The 20428-nt window shown below is 43.5% G+C and overlaps 2 protein-coding genes across 3 annotated transcripts; one reads left to right on the forward strand and one right to left on the reverse strand.

Annotated features, from left to right (window-relative positions):
* Positions 875-12858, forward strand: EPB42 (erythrocyte membrane protein band 4.2). Its single transcript, XM_021417088.1, has 13 exons — positions 875-3539; positions 5248-5433; positions 6125-6355; positions 6927-7045; positions 7765-7887; positions 8290-8467; positions 8857-8995; positions 9350-9453; positions 9775-10017; positions 10785-11096; positions 11305-11465; positions 11894-12027; positions 12593-12858. Exons 1-13 carry the CDS (start codon positions 3530-3532, stop codon positions 12741-12743), a joined length of 2091 nt encoding a protein of 696 aa, XP_021272763.1. The 5' UTR covers positions 875-3529; the 3' UTR covers positions 12744-12858.
* Positions 13315-20401, reverse strand: CCNDBP1 (cyclin D1 binding protein 1). 2 transcript variants are annotated; one of them, XR_002444338.1, is made up of 11 exons: positions 20130-20401; positions 19976-20035; positions 19383-19462; positions 18627-18708; positions 18118-18214; positions 16851-16924; positions 16463-16539; positions 15754-16007; positions 15162-15222; positions 13912-14158; positions 13315-13725 (listed from the first exon to the last, which is right to left on the reverse strand). XR_002444338.1 is itself a non-coding variant. In XM_021417092.1 (11 exons), exons 1-11 carry the CDS (start codon positions 20287-20289, stop codon positions 13617-13619), a joined length of 1101 nt encoding a protein of 366 aa, XP_021272767.1. In that variant the 5' UTR covers positions 20290-20401; the 3' UTR covers positions 13315-13616. The 2 variants fall into 2 exon arrangements, 1 of the variants encoding a protein (XP_021272767.1); XM_021417092.1 differs by having other exon boundaries at positions 14112-14158.

The raw sequence follows: 20428 nt of genomic DNA on the forward strand, positions 1-20428 counted from the left end.
GTGTCTGATCTTTTCTGAAGAATCCTAGGGCAACACCTGTGGAAGACCTATATAATAGAGCCACCTGTCATTGTATCTGAAGAACTGCATGCTGCTCCATTTCCTGACACAGAAGATATTGCTATCAGCAGAAAGTGTAGTGAAGGAAGGAATCAGTAAGAGCAGAGAATTTGCATACGCAGCTCCAAGTTCAGTTACACCGAGCGCATGGAAGAAAATAGTCCTTCAAAACATTGGTGTTCCCACCATTTAACACCCAAATATAAGGAACACAAGCACTTGTAGACATACTTTGGAAATACCTATCAACATGCCTAAAAGTGCCTGTATAGAGACACACAAACTGCTGGCTGTGTATAGCAAATAGATAAACCAGTTTAAACTCAACTTCTTGACAACGCAGTTACAACTGCAATATGCAAAACTGGCAGCACCATTTTAGCACCTTCAGTGATACAGGCAGTGCTTGGGCTTTTGCCTTTAGCAAACTCTAGTGCTGGAGGTCACTTCAAAAGTAATGCCTCCTATTTATTTCCATGGAAACTACAACAGATACAAAGAGCACAATAACATTATTTGGTAGAGCAAATCCTCAGCTACAAAACACTACTTTTTCAACACAGTCACCACCATTAACCATGCATTATCACCAGTGATGAACAAGAGTCTGCATGCTGTGCTCATAAAAGTCTGCACCAGTGGAGGTGACCCACTGTCACCACTGCTGAAACGCACCACCCACCACCTCACTGTGCTCATTGCCACTGTTTGGTCTCTATAAATGTTCAGCTGGCATTGATGAATGTCAATGGGTACAAGTGTTTCCACATGGAGGAATTCAGTTATATCCCTTTGTTTCATACACACTTCCATGCCAGATGTCATCCTGTCAGACTGCCCCTCTGCTGCCATCTGTCACACGGCAACAAAAGGGAACAAAATGTTGGTGAGAAGGTTCAACCTCTACTGCCATACAACTGATTTTGACATTATGGGACAACAAAATAGGAGGCATTACTTTGGGAGCAGCCCTTGTATGTTGAGCCTTTCAACAGATTTCCTTTCTAGTGCCTCTTTGATGTAATGAAAGACACAGAGGGACAATAAGTAGCTCTCTGTCCACAGTTTACAGAGTGTTCATCAGTGCATCCTGCTTAGCAAATACTACTTGCAGTTGCTGGTTTGGCCAGGAGATGGTACTATCTGTACACACAGCCATTACAGTGCAGCAGGGATGAGGTAACTACCTGCTTGAATCTCTGAACCAAGAGAGTGGTTTAGATACACTTAACACATATTCTGCAAAGGTGCATTTAAAAAATACCACTCATGCGAAACAAGTCAGAGGATTGAGCATGATCTATGGCTTAAAACTTACTCTTAAAGAGCACGAATTAGTAACTATATACTGAGATCAGCTCTTTATAATAAGTTCAAAACATACTAAAGTCACTTGCAGCTGATACAGAAAAAAATGTGAACAATAAAAAACACATCATTTTTTCTGGACATCTCCCCACTGTCCATATAGTTAGTCTTTCCTGATTTCTGCAAATCTGGTGACCTCCATGCTTACTAATAGAAGTCAAAGTAGTCAAAGCTTGTCACGTGTCAGCAATGTGTCCTTGCTGCAAAGAAGGCTAATGGTATCCTGGGCTGCATTAGGCAGAGCACTGCCAGCAGATGGAGGAATCCTTCCACTCTACTCAGCACTGGTAAGACAACACCCTGAGTACTGCATCTAGTTCTGGGCTCTCCAGTACAAGAGAGACATGGGACTACTGGTACAGTTCAACAAAGGCCCACAAAAACAATGAAGGCACAGGAACAACTCACATATGAGGAAAGGCTTAGAGAGCTGGGGCTACTCAGCCCAGAGAAGAGAGGGCTCAAGGAGGTCTTACCAATGTATATAAACACCTGAAGTGAGCACATAAAGAAGACTGAGCAAGGCTCTTTTCAGTGGTGCCCAGTGACAGGACAAGAGGGAAAGGGCACAAACCGAAAGAAAGGAGGTTCTGTCTGAACATCTGGAAACACTTTTCCTATGAGGGAAGCTGAGCAATGGAAAAGGTTGCCCAAAGAAGCTGTAGAACCTCTCACTATGAAGACTTCCAGAAGCCATCTGGACACGGTCCTGGGCAGCCTGCTTCAGCCTGGCCCTGCTTCAGATGGGAGGCTTGGACAAGATGATCCCCAGAGGTCACTTCCAACCACAATCAGTCTGAAATTCCGTGAATCTACATATATACATTATGTAGATACATATATATAACAAAGAATAACTATATTTACAGCATAGCCTCAATTATATATTATTGTATATAATATATGTGTGCACAATAGATTATATTGAATATAATATATATAGAAATGAGGCTATGCTGCAAGAAGAGATTTTGTATTTTGCTTACTTAAATGCATCAGGTAAGCTACTGTAAAGTTTAATACCCAATAATAAGAAAAATGGCAAGCTCACTGGACCATATTTAGCAGCAGCAGCTACCTAGAATAAATCCAAACCTCATTCTGGAATGACTACAGCTACTTCTAAACGCATCATTGCATTTGTAAGACTTGAGTCCCTTTCTCTTATTGTACATATGTCTACACTAATCTCTCCTTGCTATTTGATGGCCTTGCCTTTCAGTATCTTCATATTCCTCTACAACTTCTGCAAAGCTGCCTCCTTCATCTTTATTACTGAGAATAACTGAGCACATTTTGCCACTTGTGTCATTTTTCTTGGCTTCCCAAATTATTCACGAACTTGTGGAAGATCATGGATTTCTGCAAACTACTGGCGACTCATTCCACTATGAAAAGTTTACTATTGCTATCTTACTTCCTGTCTTTTGACCAATTATTTATCAATACAGTGCCTTTCCCTTCATCTCATAGCAAATTTAAGAATAACTACATATTTTGTCCAAGCCTCCAGTGTGATGTTCTTGAATAATCTGCATTATGCTACAGAAATTCTACTTTTTTTCAGTATCCGTTTTTAACAAGTTTCCTCATTTAGCTGGTTTCACATTTTTAAATTAGGCACTAGTGCACAGGACATGCTGACTTTGTTTTACTCATTGAAGGGTTTAGGATCTAAGTACCTTACAGTCAGTGTTAGAAAGCTGCTCTTCTTCAAAGGTAACGCTTAAAGCCCATTCTGTGCATAGTTTAGGGCCAAGCTAAAATTTGCATTTCCTATTCTGGGGTCCCTAACACATAGCTCTTTGAAGCGGTTTCTAAAGGCTTCACATCGATTGCAGAATTTAACCTTATCCATACCACAGAAAAGTCACCCTTTCAGCTCTAGCATGGCCTGACAGATAAAGAGTCCCCAACTTCTGCACAGCAGGCCAGCAAGATAAGCTGAAGGAGAAGGGACAACATCATGACACACCCTTTATAAAGAAACTGAGCAAACAACGTTGCAAGTAGGTTATTTTTAAAGAAAGCTGAAGGAAGGAGACATCACCCACCAGATCAAGTCAGAGCTGGAGACTGCCACAGTACCAGGGAAGCAGCCATGGGCCAAGGTAAGTGATAACCAGCTCTGCTAGTCCCAAGCATTTAGCATTTGTCTGCCAGGAAGAAAACTGTCCCTGCTCCAAGACAGTGTTCTTTAGGCTAGAGGAGATGAGATGAGCTTCTTACAGGTCAGTAGCCAAGAAAGTGCTACAAAGTCTGAGGGAGTTATCCTTAACATGGGGACAGGAGAGATGGAGGTAAACCAGGCTACAGGGTTGAAGCGGAGAGATGACTAAGTGTTTTAGCCACTTGAGGAAGGAGAGGGTCCTGGGCAACTCTACAGAAAGCCAAAATAAGATCTGTGAAGTCACAGAAAGGAGAACAACCCAGATTTCCAGACTGCGTATGTCTTACCAGTCTACAAGACAGCCAGAGCGGACACTTCACCATACAGAATAAAATAAAGAAGCTTTGTTTGAGCTGGCTCTGTGAAATGTAACTGGTGCAGAGCTGTGAACTAGGATAGCCATAAAGGGACTTGAAAGCCAGACCAGAAGCAGCAACTGCCACTAGTGCAGTAGGACTTCCACAACCACCACAGAAAGGACAACAGCAATGTGAGAAGGTGTCAATAAAGAGGACAAAGCAAGTCAGACACAAGGAGAAACCAGAACAGTGAAAACTGCAAATGGAAACAGTTGGCACTATAGAACGGGAGCAGTGGCTTTAGACAGAAAGGGAATGATCTGTGGATTCTTGAGCTGGAACAAAGGGAGTAACCTCAGTCAGAACAGGGAGGTAGGTGACAGGATATGTCACGTAAAGGTTATAACTCACAGGTCTAAGGACCTTAGTGATGATCTGGGAGCTGAAGATAGTGAGCTCAGGATGATCCCGAGGCTAAGAGAAACCAGGACATCTGCTTCTCAGCAAAAAGTCTGGAAAGATTAACACCAACAAAATAAGAAGTGCAAGTACATGATCACACTAAGGGAACCGAGCACCAAATTAGATAAGAACAGGGCACCTGAAATTGTGACAGGTTTTTTTTTCCTCCTCCTGACACTGGACAGAGGCATGCGTGATGCACATGACACTTGTGAAGGAGACAGGAGAAGGTGCTCTTCTGTCTCCTGTGGAACCTGTATGTGTGAAATTAGCAACCAGTGCAGTGCCAGGAAGGATTAACTGGTGTTTTATTTGCTGTGATCCAGTATAGTACCAGGACCACACAGCCACATCAATCTTGCACCAGCAGTGAAGTTTGCACCAGCTGCTGGTTGTTTTTGCACATCAGGCGTAAGTAGAAGTAACTGCTAGAAGACCTTGTATCCACCATGCAAGTGGTGATACCCTGCCTCATGTGCATAACTTGACTCATGTATCCACACAGAGTGGAGCTGCTTGGAGTTCCATCAGCGCCCCTGAGCGCACACTGGGAGACTCCAACTGTAGTCACAGCGCTCGCAGCTCAATGCTAACCACAATGTCTGTATCATCTGAATGCTCAGGAATGTTCCACGTCCGTTGCTGGGCAGAAAGAGCTTTGTAAAGTCATTTGGTTCACTTAACATTGCTAAAGTATAAGCAAAAGCTGCTCATTAGCCACCTGACACAAGAAAATGCCAGCTCGTAGTGAAGGTCCTGACAGTTACCAGTCAGGAAGTCTCACAGGCAGGGGTGCCGAGTGGAGAAACAAATAGGTGTCTTAGGCCCGGGCACAGAGTGTAAGCAGCTCACTGTCTCAACCTCATTTTATCTTCCCTCATGCAACAGGTCTGAGCATCAAAAAATGTGATCTTAAGATCAAAAAGAACAACAACAAGCACCACACAAAAGAAATCAGCACTGAAAGGCTTGTGGTGAGGCGGGGCCAGCCTTTCACTATCAAAGTGATCTTCTCATCTCCAGTACACAACTACACGAAGCAGCTGAAGAAGACCTTCCTCTCAGTACAGACAGGTAACATTACCAAACCTTCTAGAGCTCTTGTCCAATAGCCACGTGAAGAACAGAGCTGGTAGGCATCTCCAGAGCCGGACAGATTTATAAGTAAGGCACACAAACAGTTCATCTAACCAAGAGTAGAGTCTCCTGCTGCTAGGACTGCAAGGTCAGAACCAAACCTCTTTCCAGAAAAGAGGCTGAAGCTCAATAACCAATGCAAGTTCACTGCTCTAGGATTTGCAAGTACTCACGGGATCTCTTCTCACTCCTGGCTTTAGGATTAGGAATGTTCAAACTACGCCTGTTGCAGATATTTTCTGTTCCAGACTGTTTTCTCGTGACAGTCCCAAGAAGAGCAGGACCATTCAGTCCCAGCCTGCTCTACACGCTCTAAATCTGATCATTTGGCTATGACTTTTGTCACAAGACACAGTATCCCAGGAGCAGCAGGCCTGCATCATTCTGACTGTTTCTGGTTTCTATACTGTATGACATACACTTTCAAACAAGGAGGCCATAATCCACTACTAACCTCAAAAAGATATATAAGCTTTAATATAGAAGCATTAAGGTAAGCACTAAGCTAAAGGGTTAAGACTCTCCTACATGGAAGGAAAGCTATGCCTCCAGACCAAGACATGGTAGCTAAAATCCGCAGTGCATGCGTAGCAGTACATGTCTGGAAACTGTATCTCTTTTGCTGCAGGATCACAGTACTCCGAGGCAGAGAGAACCCAGGTAAAGTTTCCCATCTGCACCACGGGAGACCAGAAGCAGTGGAGCGCAACACTAGAAAAACGGGACCCATATTCCTGGACCATCTCTGTGAACACACCTGCCAATGCTCCCATTGGCGAGTATGAGCTAGGTTCACATACCTCCAAGTCTTACTGTGTCCTGGGGACATTCATCCTTCTCTTTAACCCTTGGTGCCGAGGTAAGCAGTCTAAAACAAAAAGGCAGACTGGGATCAGTCACTTCATAAAACCACTTTGAGCTCTGGCACTGTGTCTTTAGAGAGGATGAGGTGGATTCTACCCAGTACTTCTCCCTGCTCCTGCCCTGCACTTCAAGCAGTGCTAACTGTACAAGACCCTGAAGTGGCCTTCCTCAGCACTGCTGCCCTGTTCCTTGAGCACTCTGTCAGAATCTCATGCTCCTGCTAAGGAAAAAAAGTTTGATAAATCATGTCCTATAATAAAGACTTAAAGATGAGTCAAGATTATAACCTATCATATAATTATGATGATTAAGGTCACTGATTTTTCTTTGGAATAGGGAAGTCAACAGACATCAGAGTAAAAGAGCTAGTTAGTGCGACAGCCTAGTTCTGTAGAATCTTTTTGAAGTTCCTCCACTCAAACAGAAGTTGCAGTGAAATTCTTCTCTGCCCTATTTTCCCAGGACAATATGCCAGGGACCACTTAAGTGAAGTACGGTTTGCTGATGCAAGGGTGTCTGAAACCATCTGAATGCTTTCCTCCTGATGTTTTTTTCCTCTGAACTAGATGATGAAGTGTTCTTGCCTAACGAGCCACAGCGGCAGGAGTACATTTTAAACCAGGATGGTATCATCTACTGGGGGACTGAAAATGAAATCCTAGCACAGCCCTGGGACTTCGGTCAGGTGAGTAAGAGGTAAACTATGTCTGTGCTTTCTTACAATCCGTAGAGGAAAGGTGTCCATTTCCCATATGTACAGAATGCTATTAATTTCCAGTGCTGCGGGGTTTTGAAGAAAGTACTTGTTATCTGTACTCAGTTTTTCTTCGGAATGTACAGGAGAACAGAGACCTACGTATGAAGTCCCATAACCAAATTTACATAGTTTTAGCTAATTTTTTGGCCTGTTCTCTATGAAAAAAATGCATCAATCTGGGATTTGTGTGACTTCCTCTCATCAACAGATGTAAAGGCATTTTATATAAAAGCTTAGTAATACTGCCTCTATTTTACAGGTAAAGAGGCAAGATTTTCCAGTTTGCCCAAGGCTATCTGACAAAGCCAGTAATGAGATCTGCATTCTATTCCACTTTAGTGCCACCAGATGACATAAGTAACCCTGTGCCAACCTAGAGAGCACTTCAGGAAATCCTGAATTTGCCTCAGCCAGGAGATGCAGTATGATACTAATGCAGTATGATACTAATGCAGTTCCCATCTTACTTCAATAAAGTTGCATGTCTGCTCCTCTTTCAAATCTCCACCCAGAGCTCTCCTCCACAGCCCACCTAGAGAAGACTATTAGTAGAAAGGGAGCAAGCATCTGCAGGTACAACCCCTTGCAGGGATTTCAGAAAATAAAATGTTCAGGCCACAATTCCTGAGCTGCTGTTCTTGTTGCAGTTTGATGTGGATATTGTGGACATCTGCTTCAGGCTGCTGGACATAGGTGAACGCCATCAACGAGACAAGGATCACACCCAGCGCAAGAACCCCATTTACATTTGCCGCACTGTTGCTGCCATGGTAAGGAAAGTAGCCAGCAGCCCAGAGCCCAGCAGATCAGACCTGAATACAGACAGAAAACTAGTATAACCTCACTCCCAGTTTTTGGAAAACTACTCACCAAAGAGTAAGCTTGCCCAGAGCTGTTCCAAAAAACTCCTACCTATTTCCAGCATTTCCTGATATTCCCACAGTAGACAATCAGTGCTGCAGGAGTTTCTTAGTAGCAACAGCACACTTACTAGATAACTCCCAGAGGAGTCTGCTGCACATCATCTTCTGCCCAGATATGATTTTCATGCTTTTCACAAAAAATTATTTTGGTTTCAGCTGCCTTGGGAGTAGCTTCATCAAACAGGATACATTTTACCTATTATGGAGATTCAATTCCTTAATCCAACTTTGTCTTCTCCTTCCCTGAAGATGAACTGTGATGATGCTAAAGGAATCCTGACAGAATTTGGGACCGGAGAATGCTCTGACGGGACACCCCCTTCCAAGTGGCTGAGCAGCAGCTCCATCCTCCAGCAGTGGGTTGCACTGCAGTACAAACCTGTTCACTACGGGCAGTGCTGGGTGTTTGCTGCAGTCATGTGCTCAGGTACAGTTGTGATTTAAAGAACTGCGTGTTGATCAAACCCTTACTTGGTTTGGGAATCTTCTAGCATATGCTTGAATACCTGGCTTAACACAGATTCCAGTAACACAACCTTTAATCTTTAGGTGTGAGGCAGATCCTCAGTTTCCTCATCAACATCCTGCACTGCTAGCTTTGGGCTAAAAGAGTGTTAGTGCACACCATTCACTGAATGTACCTATGGTAACTTACTTGCTTAAGTAAGTTCCTTCCTTCCAGTGCCTCTTGCAATTTCCTGAGATGAGGCCTGCCACCACTCCAATAAGCCTCATACCAAAAAAGGCTCTACATCTAACAGCAGGGACACATTCAGGGCAGGATGCACTACTGATCCACAGCTCTTTCTTTCACAGTTCTGAGATGCCTGGGAATTCCCACCAGGGTTGTCACGGGCTTCACATGGGCTCACAACACTAAATGCAACCCAAACGTGGAGGAGTATTATGATGAAGATGGGGCACTGCTTACATCTGACAGGAGTGCCCATCTCTGGTAAGGAAACAAGGCAGAGCCCAAGCAAGAGTTTGAGATAATATCTGGGTCTAGGATGCGACAGAGGGAGAAAGGAAAACAGCTGCAGGGAAGTTTATAAGATATAGCTCAGCTGAGATCCAGTCTACATGTCTTGTTCTTGAGAAATTTCAGCAACCAAAACTTCTTCCCACAAAGGAAGAAGGACAGCCCAGCCCACCCGAAGAAATTCCACTTATGTCAGAAACTGTGGTCTCTGCTGTTTCCATGTGCTGAGCTCTTCCAAAGAAGTATTAATTAGCTGTGGTTTGGCTAAAAGTGTCCTGTACCACAGGGCTCAGTGCTTCATTATAAGCACATGTTGTGTCTCTACAGGACTTTCCATGTTTGGAATGAATGCTGGATGGCTCGATCGAACTCGCCACCAGAGTACAGTGGATGGCAGGCACTGGATGCCACCTGCCAGAAAAAAAGCAAAGGTAAGATATCAAAGAGAGATTTGGAGAAAAGGGGAGCAAATAAAGCAGTCTGACATTCTTCCCTTCCCTAGCTTCCACTGAGAGGATACACAACAGGAGGGAGGCACTCTGAGGGCTGTGTGCACTGAATTATCATTGGCCTGTTTGGTTCGTGCAGCTTGTAGAGCTCGAATAGATGGCTTGTAGATCCATTGCAGCACTGCTCCCTGATGGCCTCCTTAACTAGACACTCAACATACCACTCCATGTATACGTTTACACAAAGCATTGGCCTAGCTGGTAAAGCATCTGATTCTTAACTGGGCTATGCTTTTTCTTCAGGCCTTTCCTTCTGTGGGCCAGCTCCTGTTCAAGCCATCAAGGAAGGGGACACAGAAGAGGATTATGATGTCTGCTATTTCTTTGCTGCCATGAATGCCAAGTGCAAGGTCTGGATACAGAAAGAAGATGGTGTCCTCAAGCCAACTTTCGTTTGCACGAAGTATACCGGCAACAACATCAGCACCAAGAGTGTGGGCAGTGAACGCTGTGAGGATATCACACACAACTACAAATATCCTGAAGGTAGGGGGTGAACAAATGTTTGAGCACATTCCCTGACAGTGTTACAAGTGAAGGGTAAATGACTACAGAGCAGACCCATACCAGAACAGTGGGGAAATCCACCTTTCACTACTTTCCCTTCCTGAATGGTGCAACAACACCTGATTTTTGCTGTCTACAGAACAAAAGCACAGGTCATACCCCAGAGTTTCCTGCTTAATTACCGGCTCACTAGGACAGGCCTTTCTCCACCAGGCACTCTCCTGTCAGAAAAACCTCCTTTCCTGACTTCTGTTACCTGCACATTCATCTCCCATTACCCTTATACCATATTTCAGACTCCAGCTTTCTGAAAAGGGCCGTTGTGCTCCCAGACATCGTCTAAATCCATCCCTCAAATAGCAGCTCTTCAAAATCTATTACTGTGTTCTGTTTACCTGATGGAGCTCTACTATCTCACCTTAGTCTACGGCATGCTGCCTCCTTGGCTGCAGTCCATCAGAAGACAACACAGTACCACTCCATAGTTGCAGTCATAAAGAGAAAACCTTCTCTTACTCTGACATTTATTAGCACGAAAGTGCTCAAAAACTATTAGAAATCTTTCAGACACATCCAATTTCCTCTCAGCTGAAATTCTTGGTCTGCTTCAACCAAAGCACGAGATATTTCTCTCTGCTATAAGAAACAGCTGTCTCCAGTACAGCTGGGATAATTCAACTCTTTCTGCATTTACTGGTTTACAACTACGAAACAAGAAATGTGGGGTTTTTTTTTTTTGGTGACAGACTCTCCTCAGGAAAAAGAAGTACTTGACAAAGTCTACAGTAAAATGACACATCAGACAACCAGCAGAAGCATAGAGTTTATCCCCATTCCTACCACTCTTGAAGAGCGAGTTAACCCTCTTGTCCAGCTCCAGTCCAAGAGTTCTCTGATACTGGGACAAGATGTTCCCCTTTCCATTGAAGTGTTTAACTACAGTGGCACAGAAAAGGCTGCAGAGCTGGTACTTGCAGCCCAGTCTCTACATTATAATGGCGTTCCCATTATGCAACTTTGGAAGGAAAAGTTTAATTTTATCCTCAAAGGCAGTGAAGGTAAGGACTCTACTGAGGCTAGAGAAGTATATCTAGTCCTCTCACTTCAGAAAAAATGCACTTAGCTGTAAGTTTACAAAATTCTGGTTGGAAAGCCAATTGTAGGCAATCCAAACAAATCACCCTGGTGGGGAAAAGAAGAAAATAGCAGGCTAAGAACTTAACATCACTTGCATTGTTATCTGTATTTCACCACTCTGTATTCCAGTTAAAACCCTGCAAGTCTTCGTGCCTTACTCATCGTACAGTAAAGAGCTGGGAGAGAGCCGTCTGCTTAGGCTGACTGCCATGCTGAGAGATGAGGACTCCTTCTACGTATACTTTGCACAGGAAGAGATAAGCATTTGTGATCCTCCTCTGACTATTGAGGTTAGACTGGTTTGTCATTCTGTTACCGTGGTGGTGAGAAACAGTTTCTGTAGTCATAAGCAGCAGAAAAATTCTGATATGCTGAGTGGCTTTCCTCATACTGTCTTCTTTCAAAGCAATGAAACATCAGTTTCTGAAAGGTGAGTTGTACTGCACTGTTGTATACAGTATTTCTCCCACTTCTACCTTGTCTGTGCAAGAATAAATAAATACAGGTAACCCCTAACACAGTCACAAGTCTGCAAGTCAGAAGATGTAGAAGAAAACTACAGAAAAATACTGCAGCGGTGAAGAAAGCCAGACTTTGTGTCTTCTGCCAATTGGCAGCTCAGGCTGAGACCTCTGGCAACAAAAATCAATTCCTCTCTTTAATAATGGAGGTCTCTCTTTCCTCCTTTGAGTTTCAGCTCACTGCTTTCTTCCAACAGTTTCCAGAAAATGTGGTACTGTACCAGCCATCCACAGTGAAGATCAGCCTCCAGAATCCTCTCACTGAACCCCTGGAGAACTGTGTGATAGTCGTTGGAGGGCGAGGGCTCATTTACAGACAAAGGAAGTACAGGTGAGTGCAAACTGACTGACTTAAGGGCAATACATGGAAAAACAGACACAACACAAGCCAGAGAAATCCTTGCCCTGGAAAGGCTGTCCCCCAGAATAAACAGGCAGCAACATGGTAGGAAAAGACCACTACAGCTGAAAGCCCCAGGCATTCCCATACTTAGGGATAATACATAAGATTTTCACATTGAAAAAGAGAGCAGACAGATAACAACTTTCAACAGGTCTTCCCACTCTCTGCTGAAGAACCAAGCAAACCTGACTTAACCAAGTTATCCAAGGACACATATGCTTCTACATGTGAAAAAGCAACATTTCTCTCAAGAAACTGCATTAGGACAAATTAAACTTAGATACTTCCGTGGGGAACTCAACCCTCATACCTCCTTCCCAAACAGCTATTCATATCACAATCCCATTCTGGTGGTTTCAGTCACCACTTAACATTTTCTATATACTTTTTTTTTTTTTTGACATCACACTCATGCCTCACAAATACATCTCCTGGACCTGGGAACTAGAAATACAGAGGTGTACTTCCTATATAATGCCTTCTTGCCTTTCAGGCTGGGTTCTGTGCAACCTAAAAGCACTCAAGACTTGCATATCTCATTCACCCCCATCGAAGCAGGACGCAGAAGACTCACTGCACACCTTACCTGCCTTCAAATCCAAAACCTGAAGAGCTACAAAAGTATCAATGTTGCAGATGCATGATGTCCAATTTAGAATAGGTTCTGCTGTCCTATTTACAAGAGTGGTCATGGTCTGTGCCCCCAACCTTTGGTGAGCATCGATGTTAAAAATTTAAATAAACTTATATTTACAATCACATCTGACTTTTACTATTCACACATACTCATCTCCTTCCCATCTATCACTATATCCACTGTCGGGTCTTGGAAGCTGAACTTTACTGTAAAAAAGATTGGCAATATGCTCAAGCAGATACTAGGTTTCTGTGTGCATTCCTGCTGAACATACCAGTGCTTAGTTATTCTTTCTTTCTTGTGGCAAAAAAACATATTTTAGAACTTCAAAGTGATAGATGTAGCACTTCTACAGAGAAATACTCTTATCTCTTACAGATCCTTAAGTTGGTAATACAGCAGATATTTTCTACTGCTTTCTTAGGGAACAGAAGAGAGGAAGATCATTCACTCTTCTCTAAAGTTAGACGGAATATAGCAGTACTGTATTTTTTTTAACCACTTCCTTTGGCTGACTGCAAGAGAATCAAGATCCTTTTCTTCTGCATATATTCTCTCCACATGAAAACAGATGCAGCTAACAACCCAAATCTAGCAATATTTTATTGTTCTCTGAACCCCATAGTAGCTGTAATGTCTGAGAAACAGAAAACATTCACAGCATTAAAATGAAGCACTGCGCCACCCCAAGAGTCCAAGCAAAATGACATCTTCTGCAACTGCAAAGAGGGATTTTCCGGGCAAGTTTTGAAAGGCAGCAGTAAAGTTCCCTCCTAAAAACACTGTCCTCATAATTCTCCCTGTAGCTGGAGAACGGCCAGATTCACTGGAAAAGCATGTATCAGGGCCAGTGGCAGTAACACACGTGGACACAGAAGAGCTAAAGTTCACCCTGTGTGAAGTTCTTGATTTTGTCCATGTTGTGATCTACTGCACCTGATAGAAACTGCACCCAGCCTTCTTCTGATGGTGGACATACATGGCTTGTCCTGCAAAAGTGGAGGAAATTCATTAGGAAGGCCTCCTGGGGGGTTTTATATTTATGTATCCAAAAATCCCCCCAACACATCCGTATTGTGAAGTGCTGAATTACTACAGTATTAAAACAGGACTTCTATAGCCCCCCACAGTGCTTGAGCAAGGAAGAAGCCATGTCCATATCTCTAGTTTCAAACCTTGACACATACGTCCATCTTCAGCAGTAACCACTTTCATTCCTGCCATCCTCTTCCTATTGCGTTGTGTCTGGATAACATCAGAATTACTCCAATATGACAACATTTGCTGTCTAGAATTGAATCATCTTTGACAGGAAGTAGAGATATTAACCTTCACAGCGCTGAACACATGCTCATAAGTTGTAACTCATACTCACTTTGTAATCTCTAAGACTTTCTTTAATACTGAGGCCAATTTAGCAGCCTACAAAGAAAGAAAAGGGAAATAAAGTAAGCCAAACATGCAAAAAAAGAGGCCCAGCATTAACTGGAAAGAAAGGGAGGTGCAGAGATGTCTAACACAGCCAAGAATAAGTAAAACTGCCAAAGACCCTGATGCAAAAGGAAGTCATCTAACACTGCCATGATGGGATTATCTCCAAATCTGTTGCTGTCCAGGGTAGATAAAAATAAATAAAGACAGGATGTTTAAAAAAGTATACTTTGGTTTTTTTTTCCTTTTCTTTAAAAAGATAAATCTACTAGAACTTGTTAACTGACAAAAAGACATGAAGTTTTAAGTGATTGCCTGTAATGCAATTTAATAGTAGGCAATACTTCATAAACAAAATATTCAAGCCACTCAGTGAATGTAGGAAACGAGAATAAAACATTTCAGGTATGAGAAAGTATATACTTAATCTAGGTTGGAAGGGACCCCTGGAAGACACCTACTGCAACCTCCTGCTCAATCCAAGGCAAATCTCAGAGTTCAGTCAGCTTGCTCAGAGCCTTGCCCCCCAGATTTTGAGCATCTCCAAAGAGATTCCAGGACTTCTCTGAGCAACTTGTTTCACTTAACAAGTGAAACATGTGCTCAACCATGCTGTGAGAATTCTTAATTTATTTAATTCAGATCACTTTATTTGAGCAAATCTAAATTATGCAGAGAAAAAAGTAGATGCGCAATACACTGGCAGCCCTAGACCTCACTTTCCTGAGAACTGCCATTGGACATTTCTGTGGATCATAGTTTAGAGCAAACACTAGAGAATACAGCCTCCTCCCTGAAGATGAAGAATACATTTCCACCTGAAAGTAGCTAAGTGTACAAGAGAACCAAAGGAGACTCTTCATTCCTAAGAACTTATTACTGAGACAGTGACTAATACCCACCTCTCCCTGAAAGACATAATTCCTCCAATTCAATTTCCTCCCCTTCTCTACAGCCAAGTGAGTAGACCTGCATGCAGGCTGCAGAAACTTACATTGAGTCGCACGGCCAGATGGTTCATAGGCGGGTACATGCTCAGTGCCAGCTCATCAACGCTAGAATAGAAGAGAGGGGTCCAATGGAAGAAAGCCTCAGCTGCATAATTCACAGATCCTGGTCAAATCCTACATGCACCCTCAATGCAAGTCAAGTATGGCAGGGCATGACAAGGAGACAACATTGGTTATACCCATGGGATACTTTACCTCAACTTCTCAGGCATCTGTGTGCAACTTCCACCTTACTTCCAGTCATAGCCACAACTCCACTCTAAGTAGTAGTACATATTCCTTTCCTAACCTGCAGAACTCTCAACAGCCTATAATGTAACAGTCTTCATACTTGTTTCCACCACTTAGTCACAGCTTAAGTATCAGAAAGGTTTTTCTAGTCCATTTTCTAGACCTCAAGAAGAACAGGGACTACTTTGGAGCACAAAGAAGCATTTCAGCTGCCAAATTCTGTTAGCTTTTCTTACTGGAATTATCAGCGACTCCAGTTCAATAGAACAAACTGCAAGAACCTGGCAGATAGCTCCATTCTTACCTCAACCTAAAACCAAAAACACAGTTCAGGATGTGGCTTACCTTGGACTGATCTCATTAGCGATGTCTGCAAGGTCATCCAGCTGAGCAATCTGCTCTGGAGAGTCAGCTTTCCCATAAGCCTTCACTACACTCAAGACCTTCTTCAGGCAAGCTTTAGAAGCCTTCATTAATCCCATGCAGGAGCTAAGCAGCTTCCGGTCAGCTTCTGACCAATAGGTATCTCTGTTGCCTCGAAAGCCAAGCTCCTCATCTTCTATGATATCACTGTAGGGGTCTTGCCCTTCCACCAGAGCCTGGGAACACAGAAGCATTGAAAATCTAGAGCCTAACATCCATTCCAGCAATACCCAGGAGGATAAGCAAAACAGTCTAGAAATCATACAAATAATTTATGGAGGAACCACTCTTCAACCAGCATCTCTGTCGCCAGGCTCTGTTCACTCCAACAAGATTGATTAAGAAAAACTAATAACCGATTCCTGTTCAATATGGCAAACTGCAAGAACCTGGCAAACCCATTCTTACATCAAACTAAAACCACAAACACAGCTTAGAACATAGCTTAGTGGAAGCTGTATGTAAGGTAAACGAGACCCAGGTTTAAAAACCTCAGTAAAATACAGGCATAAGGTAATAATCTTGGTCATACTAGAACCAATTTAAATCAAAGCCTGTGCATAAAACAACCCTTGTGTTCTTTCACTGAGAAATTGCTACAGGTTCCTCAGTGACTTAGGGGTTTCCTTACATTTTCCATCTCTTCCAGAGCATCCTTGACCACACCTAGAAATGCAGACAGAGCTGACACAACTGCTGCCTGGTTATCTGCAAAAGGAAAAGTGAAGAAAACTGTAGCACTGCACAGATTCAAATCAGCTTGCACCAACATTTACCTGTGTTTGCAACCATCAGATCTCAAGATCATAGGATCAAATTATTTGCAAAGCTCAGAGCTGCACTGTATTGCTATGCAAATTATCAGAACAAGCTTGCACACTTAAGATACTTCAAAGAACAACAGGGTTCTGAAGAATGAGTAAGCCTCCACTGTACTACCTAAAATGCCCCTCTTGAGCGTTATCAGTATTTTGAGATCACACATGCTAGATTCATTGGTCTGCATACACAGCACTCACCTCGTGGCAGGCTGGACACTTGCTCACATGCCTCCCATACGCCACCAGTTGATATAAGCTGCTCCTGGGATGAGCTGAAACAAAACAGAGGCCCTCAAAGTTACAGTAAGTAACACCACACCACCCTGCTGGGCGGTTTTATTTTTGTGCACAGTAGAAGGGGCTCAGCTGAAAAGATATTGGCAAACTAGCCTATCACTGGTATTTCATATACACCCAAAGCATGAGGTGCTTTAATAAATCCTACTGAGTTATTAGTTGGAACAGAAGCATGAGACTCTTACAAAGATCTCTCAAGGTGCTTAGACGTTATTATTTAACTTTCAGTATTTATCCAAATTAGAAGAGACTGCTGATCTCAGTCTAGAGGCAATGGAATTAATCAGTAATGAGAGGATGCATAATATTTCCCCTGAGGGACCACAGTCCACTAACTAGCTACAGAAAGTAATGCAATCATCATCACCATTCACTCCGCAAGAACTGTCAATTAGTATAAATAGTATCAAGCACCATCATGGAAATCCCACTTCCAGCATATTTTCTTGCCACAGACAGGATGAAAATCTATTCTATTCCTAGGCAAATGCACTTGACTTGGTCAATGGGGCAAGAGGGTAGTGTCAGCACCCCAAGTATATTCCACCTTCCTAGATTAGTTGGATCACAGAAAGAGTTTAACTGGTTAAATAAAAGGTGAGTTCCTCTGCTGATAAGACATGTTGCAGAGAAAGCTAGAAGTGAGACCCAGCCCTTCCTTACCGTAGGAGATGCTCTTACCCTGAGGTTCTTTCACTAGGTCCTGCTTATGCTACATCACAGCTGTATTGCAGCCACATTTATCCCCGGTCTTGATTCCCTCCTCAACTCTGACCTGGATCCAGACCTGCCGTCTTGATTTCCTGGCTTGACCTCAGACCCAACTAATTGCAATGGACTTGCTGGGCAATCACTGTGTAGCATGTGATGTCAATTACTCTCTCCAGATCCAATTCTTATTTTGCTGGCCTAACTTCCAGTTTGACATTGTTGCTATGGGCTTGACGGATGATCAGGATGCTTAACTAAACTCATCTCTGCTCACCGGCACTGATTTGTTCAATCAGATATTGGAGGATAGGTCCCTCACCGGTGAGGCTGCTGCCTCTGCCTGCCTGATAACAATGCTCAGCTCCTGCCTTCCCACTTCACTTATGAGTGCAGTCTACACTTGCTGCTCCTTAGCGAGTATACTTGCAACTTTTTCTTCTTGCTGGAAAAGTACTACCTCCCCAGTGGAGAAATGAGAATTGTTTCTGTCAGTTGGATCATTCCCTCCAATACTTCAGTGGTAGCATCTCGTACCATCTTCCGAAGAGTAGTACCTGGTTGAAATTGAGAAACAGCAAGTGTGTAGCCAAAACAGAAGAAACTGACATAGATGAATACACAAACTTGTAAAAATACACAGTATAAATGAAGTTACAGAAGCAATATATATTCCCTAAATTCTAAAACTCTAAAAAGACTTTGGACAGAGATCTCAGCACTTCATAAACATGAATGCTTGATAAACGACACCACTTCCTATATTATCATTTGTTCACAGATGGAAATCTCCAAGACTAGATGGTCAAGTTCACTCATAATCATGTTGTAAGTCTATACAACAGCTGACAAGACTTTGCTCATGTTAACTTGCTTTCTGGTATGTATCAGATCTATTATGCTTTGAAATACTAGGTTTCTTTACATAGTGGTAAAAAAACTGACACTATCCTGCCATCAGTCACTCACCTTGACCCTTGGGGAGCCAGTAGTACACTGTGGCAACTGCAAGAATGGCATTTTGGACATCTTCACTCAGCTTCCGACAATTCTGAAAATGGGTAGACAGAAGGATTAAGTAGGAATATCACGTGGCTACAATGCATTTAGAAAGCCTCAAAAGCAATAATTTAAATCCACATTACTCTGTAAGAAAAAGGAAGCGTGATCACAATAATGGAGAAACAAACACAGCGCAACAAGAAGATACAATATGTTTCTGTAAAGCCTACAAGCACAGAAGAGAGTAACTTGCTAGAGATGCAAGCTCACTGTATGTGTCAGGAGTTGATATATGGTGTGTGACCATCACACCCTGGTTCAAGGGGTGTGAAAAAAGGACAAAATACTTTAATTATTCTCAAGTCAAGGTGCTTATTTTTTCCTTCCTCAAACATATAGTGTTAACATTCTCTTAATTAACAGAAAATATATCACCATTCTCTGTTAGAGAAAAGATCTACGCTGCCCAGTGTCTCATCTCCATCAGCAAGCCGTTGTAGAAGCTTAAGAAAAAAAAAATCTAAGAATACATCTCCTAACTTACACAACTTAGTTCTCTAGGCAATTCTTGAATTTGATTCATACACATTAAAAAATACAGTTCACACAAATGTCCCCTTTTCACGCTGAATCTAATGACTTTGTCTTAGTCAAGTGAGCTGGGAGATACCTGAAGCTTGTCACACACAGCAATTTCCTGCTCTGTGGAAGGCTTTTACTAACCTCTGCAGATGGCAGTGGAGGCCTCGAGAATGCCAGACTAAGCTTTGTAGCTTCCTGTGATGCTTCCTTGAATGTCTGACCTAGAAAGAATTCAGTGGGAAAAACAGATTAGAAATTCTCTTAGGTAAAAGGCAGTTGAACAGAGTAACTAGATTAGCAATGTTTTCTCTAACACCGCTGTTTTTTCCTTCCAAGCATGAAAAAGCAATCAAGTAAATTACACTGTAAAAGAAAATTTCCACGGTGCCTTTGAACCACACACATCACAGGTATCAAGCATGCGTTCACTGCTAGTTTTTTACTTAGCTGGTACTGCTATCTACAACAGCATTCATCTCCTGGTTCAGGACACCTTCACAAGAACTGTAAGGCTTTAAGAGAGACCAAAGGCTTTAAAAACATAGCTTTAAAAACTGCTTCATACTCTCTGCTGCTTTACAATACCAGCGTGACTAGAACCGAGGGTAAGTGCAAAACCCCCGGCTGAAGACCTGCCTGCCAGGCTGAACCTGCAGCTCACAGCCCTGCTGCGCCCAGCTCCGTACCTGACCCAGCACGGTACCCGCAGTGCCAGCCCGCTCCCCGGCCCGTACCTAGCGCGTCCCAGAAGCGCGGAGGCTCGAACGGCTCGCGGCCTTCGCCCGGTTCGCCCTCTGTAAAGGCAGACAAAAGGCTTCAGCCTGCGGAAAGCCGGCCCAACCTCCGGCCCAACGTCCGCCTCTTCCCCCGCCCGGCCCCGACCCCCACCTCTGACCCGTGCCAGCACCGCGCGCAGCGAGCTGCACAGCTCCTGCAGCAGCTCCCGCGCCTCCATGCTTCCGAGAGCAGCCCCCCGCTCTCCGGCACGGCTGCCCGTCGCCTGCACTACGTCACACCAACTTCCGGCACAGCTGCTCGTCGGCTGCATACGTCACATCCGCTTCCGGCGAGGCTGCCCGTCGGCTGCGGCATGCCACATCCGCTTCCGGAGAGCGGAAGCTCTGCCCCTTCTGGAAGACCCTCCCGATCACGCGCGCTACGCCGGCGCGGAAGAACGAAGGTTCAGG

This window comes from Numida meleagris, chromosome 19, assembly GCF_002078875.1.
Source record: "Numida meleagris isolate 19003 breed g44 Domestic line chromosome 19, NumMel1.0, whole genome shotgun sequence".
Classification (NCBI taxonomy): domain Eukaryota; kingdom Metazoa; phylum Chordata; class Aves; order Galliformes; family Numididae; genus Numida; species Numida meleagris.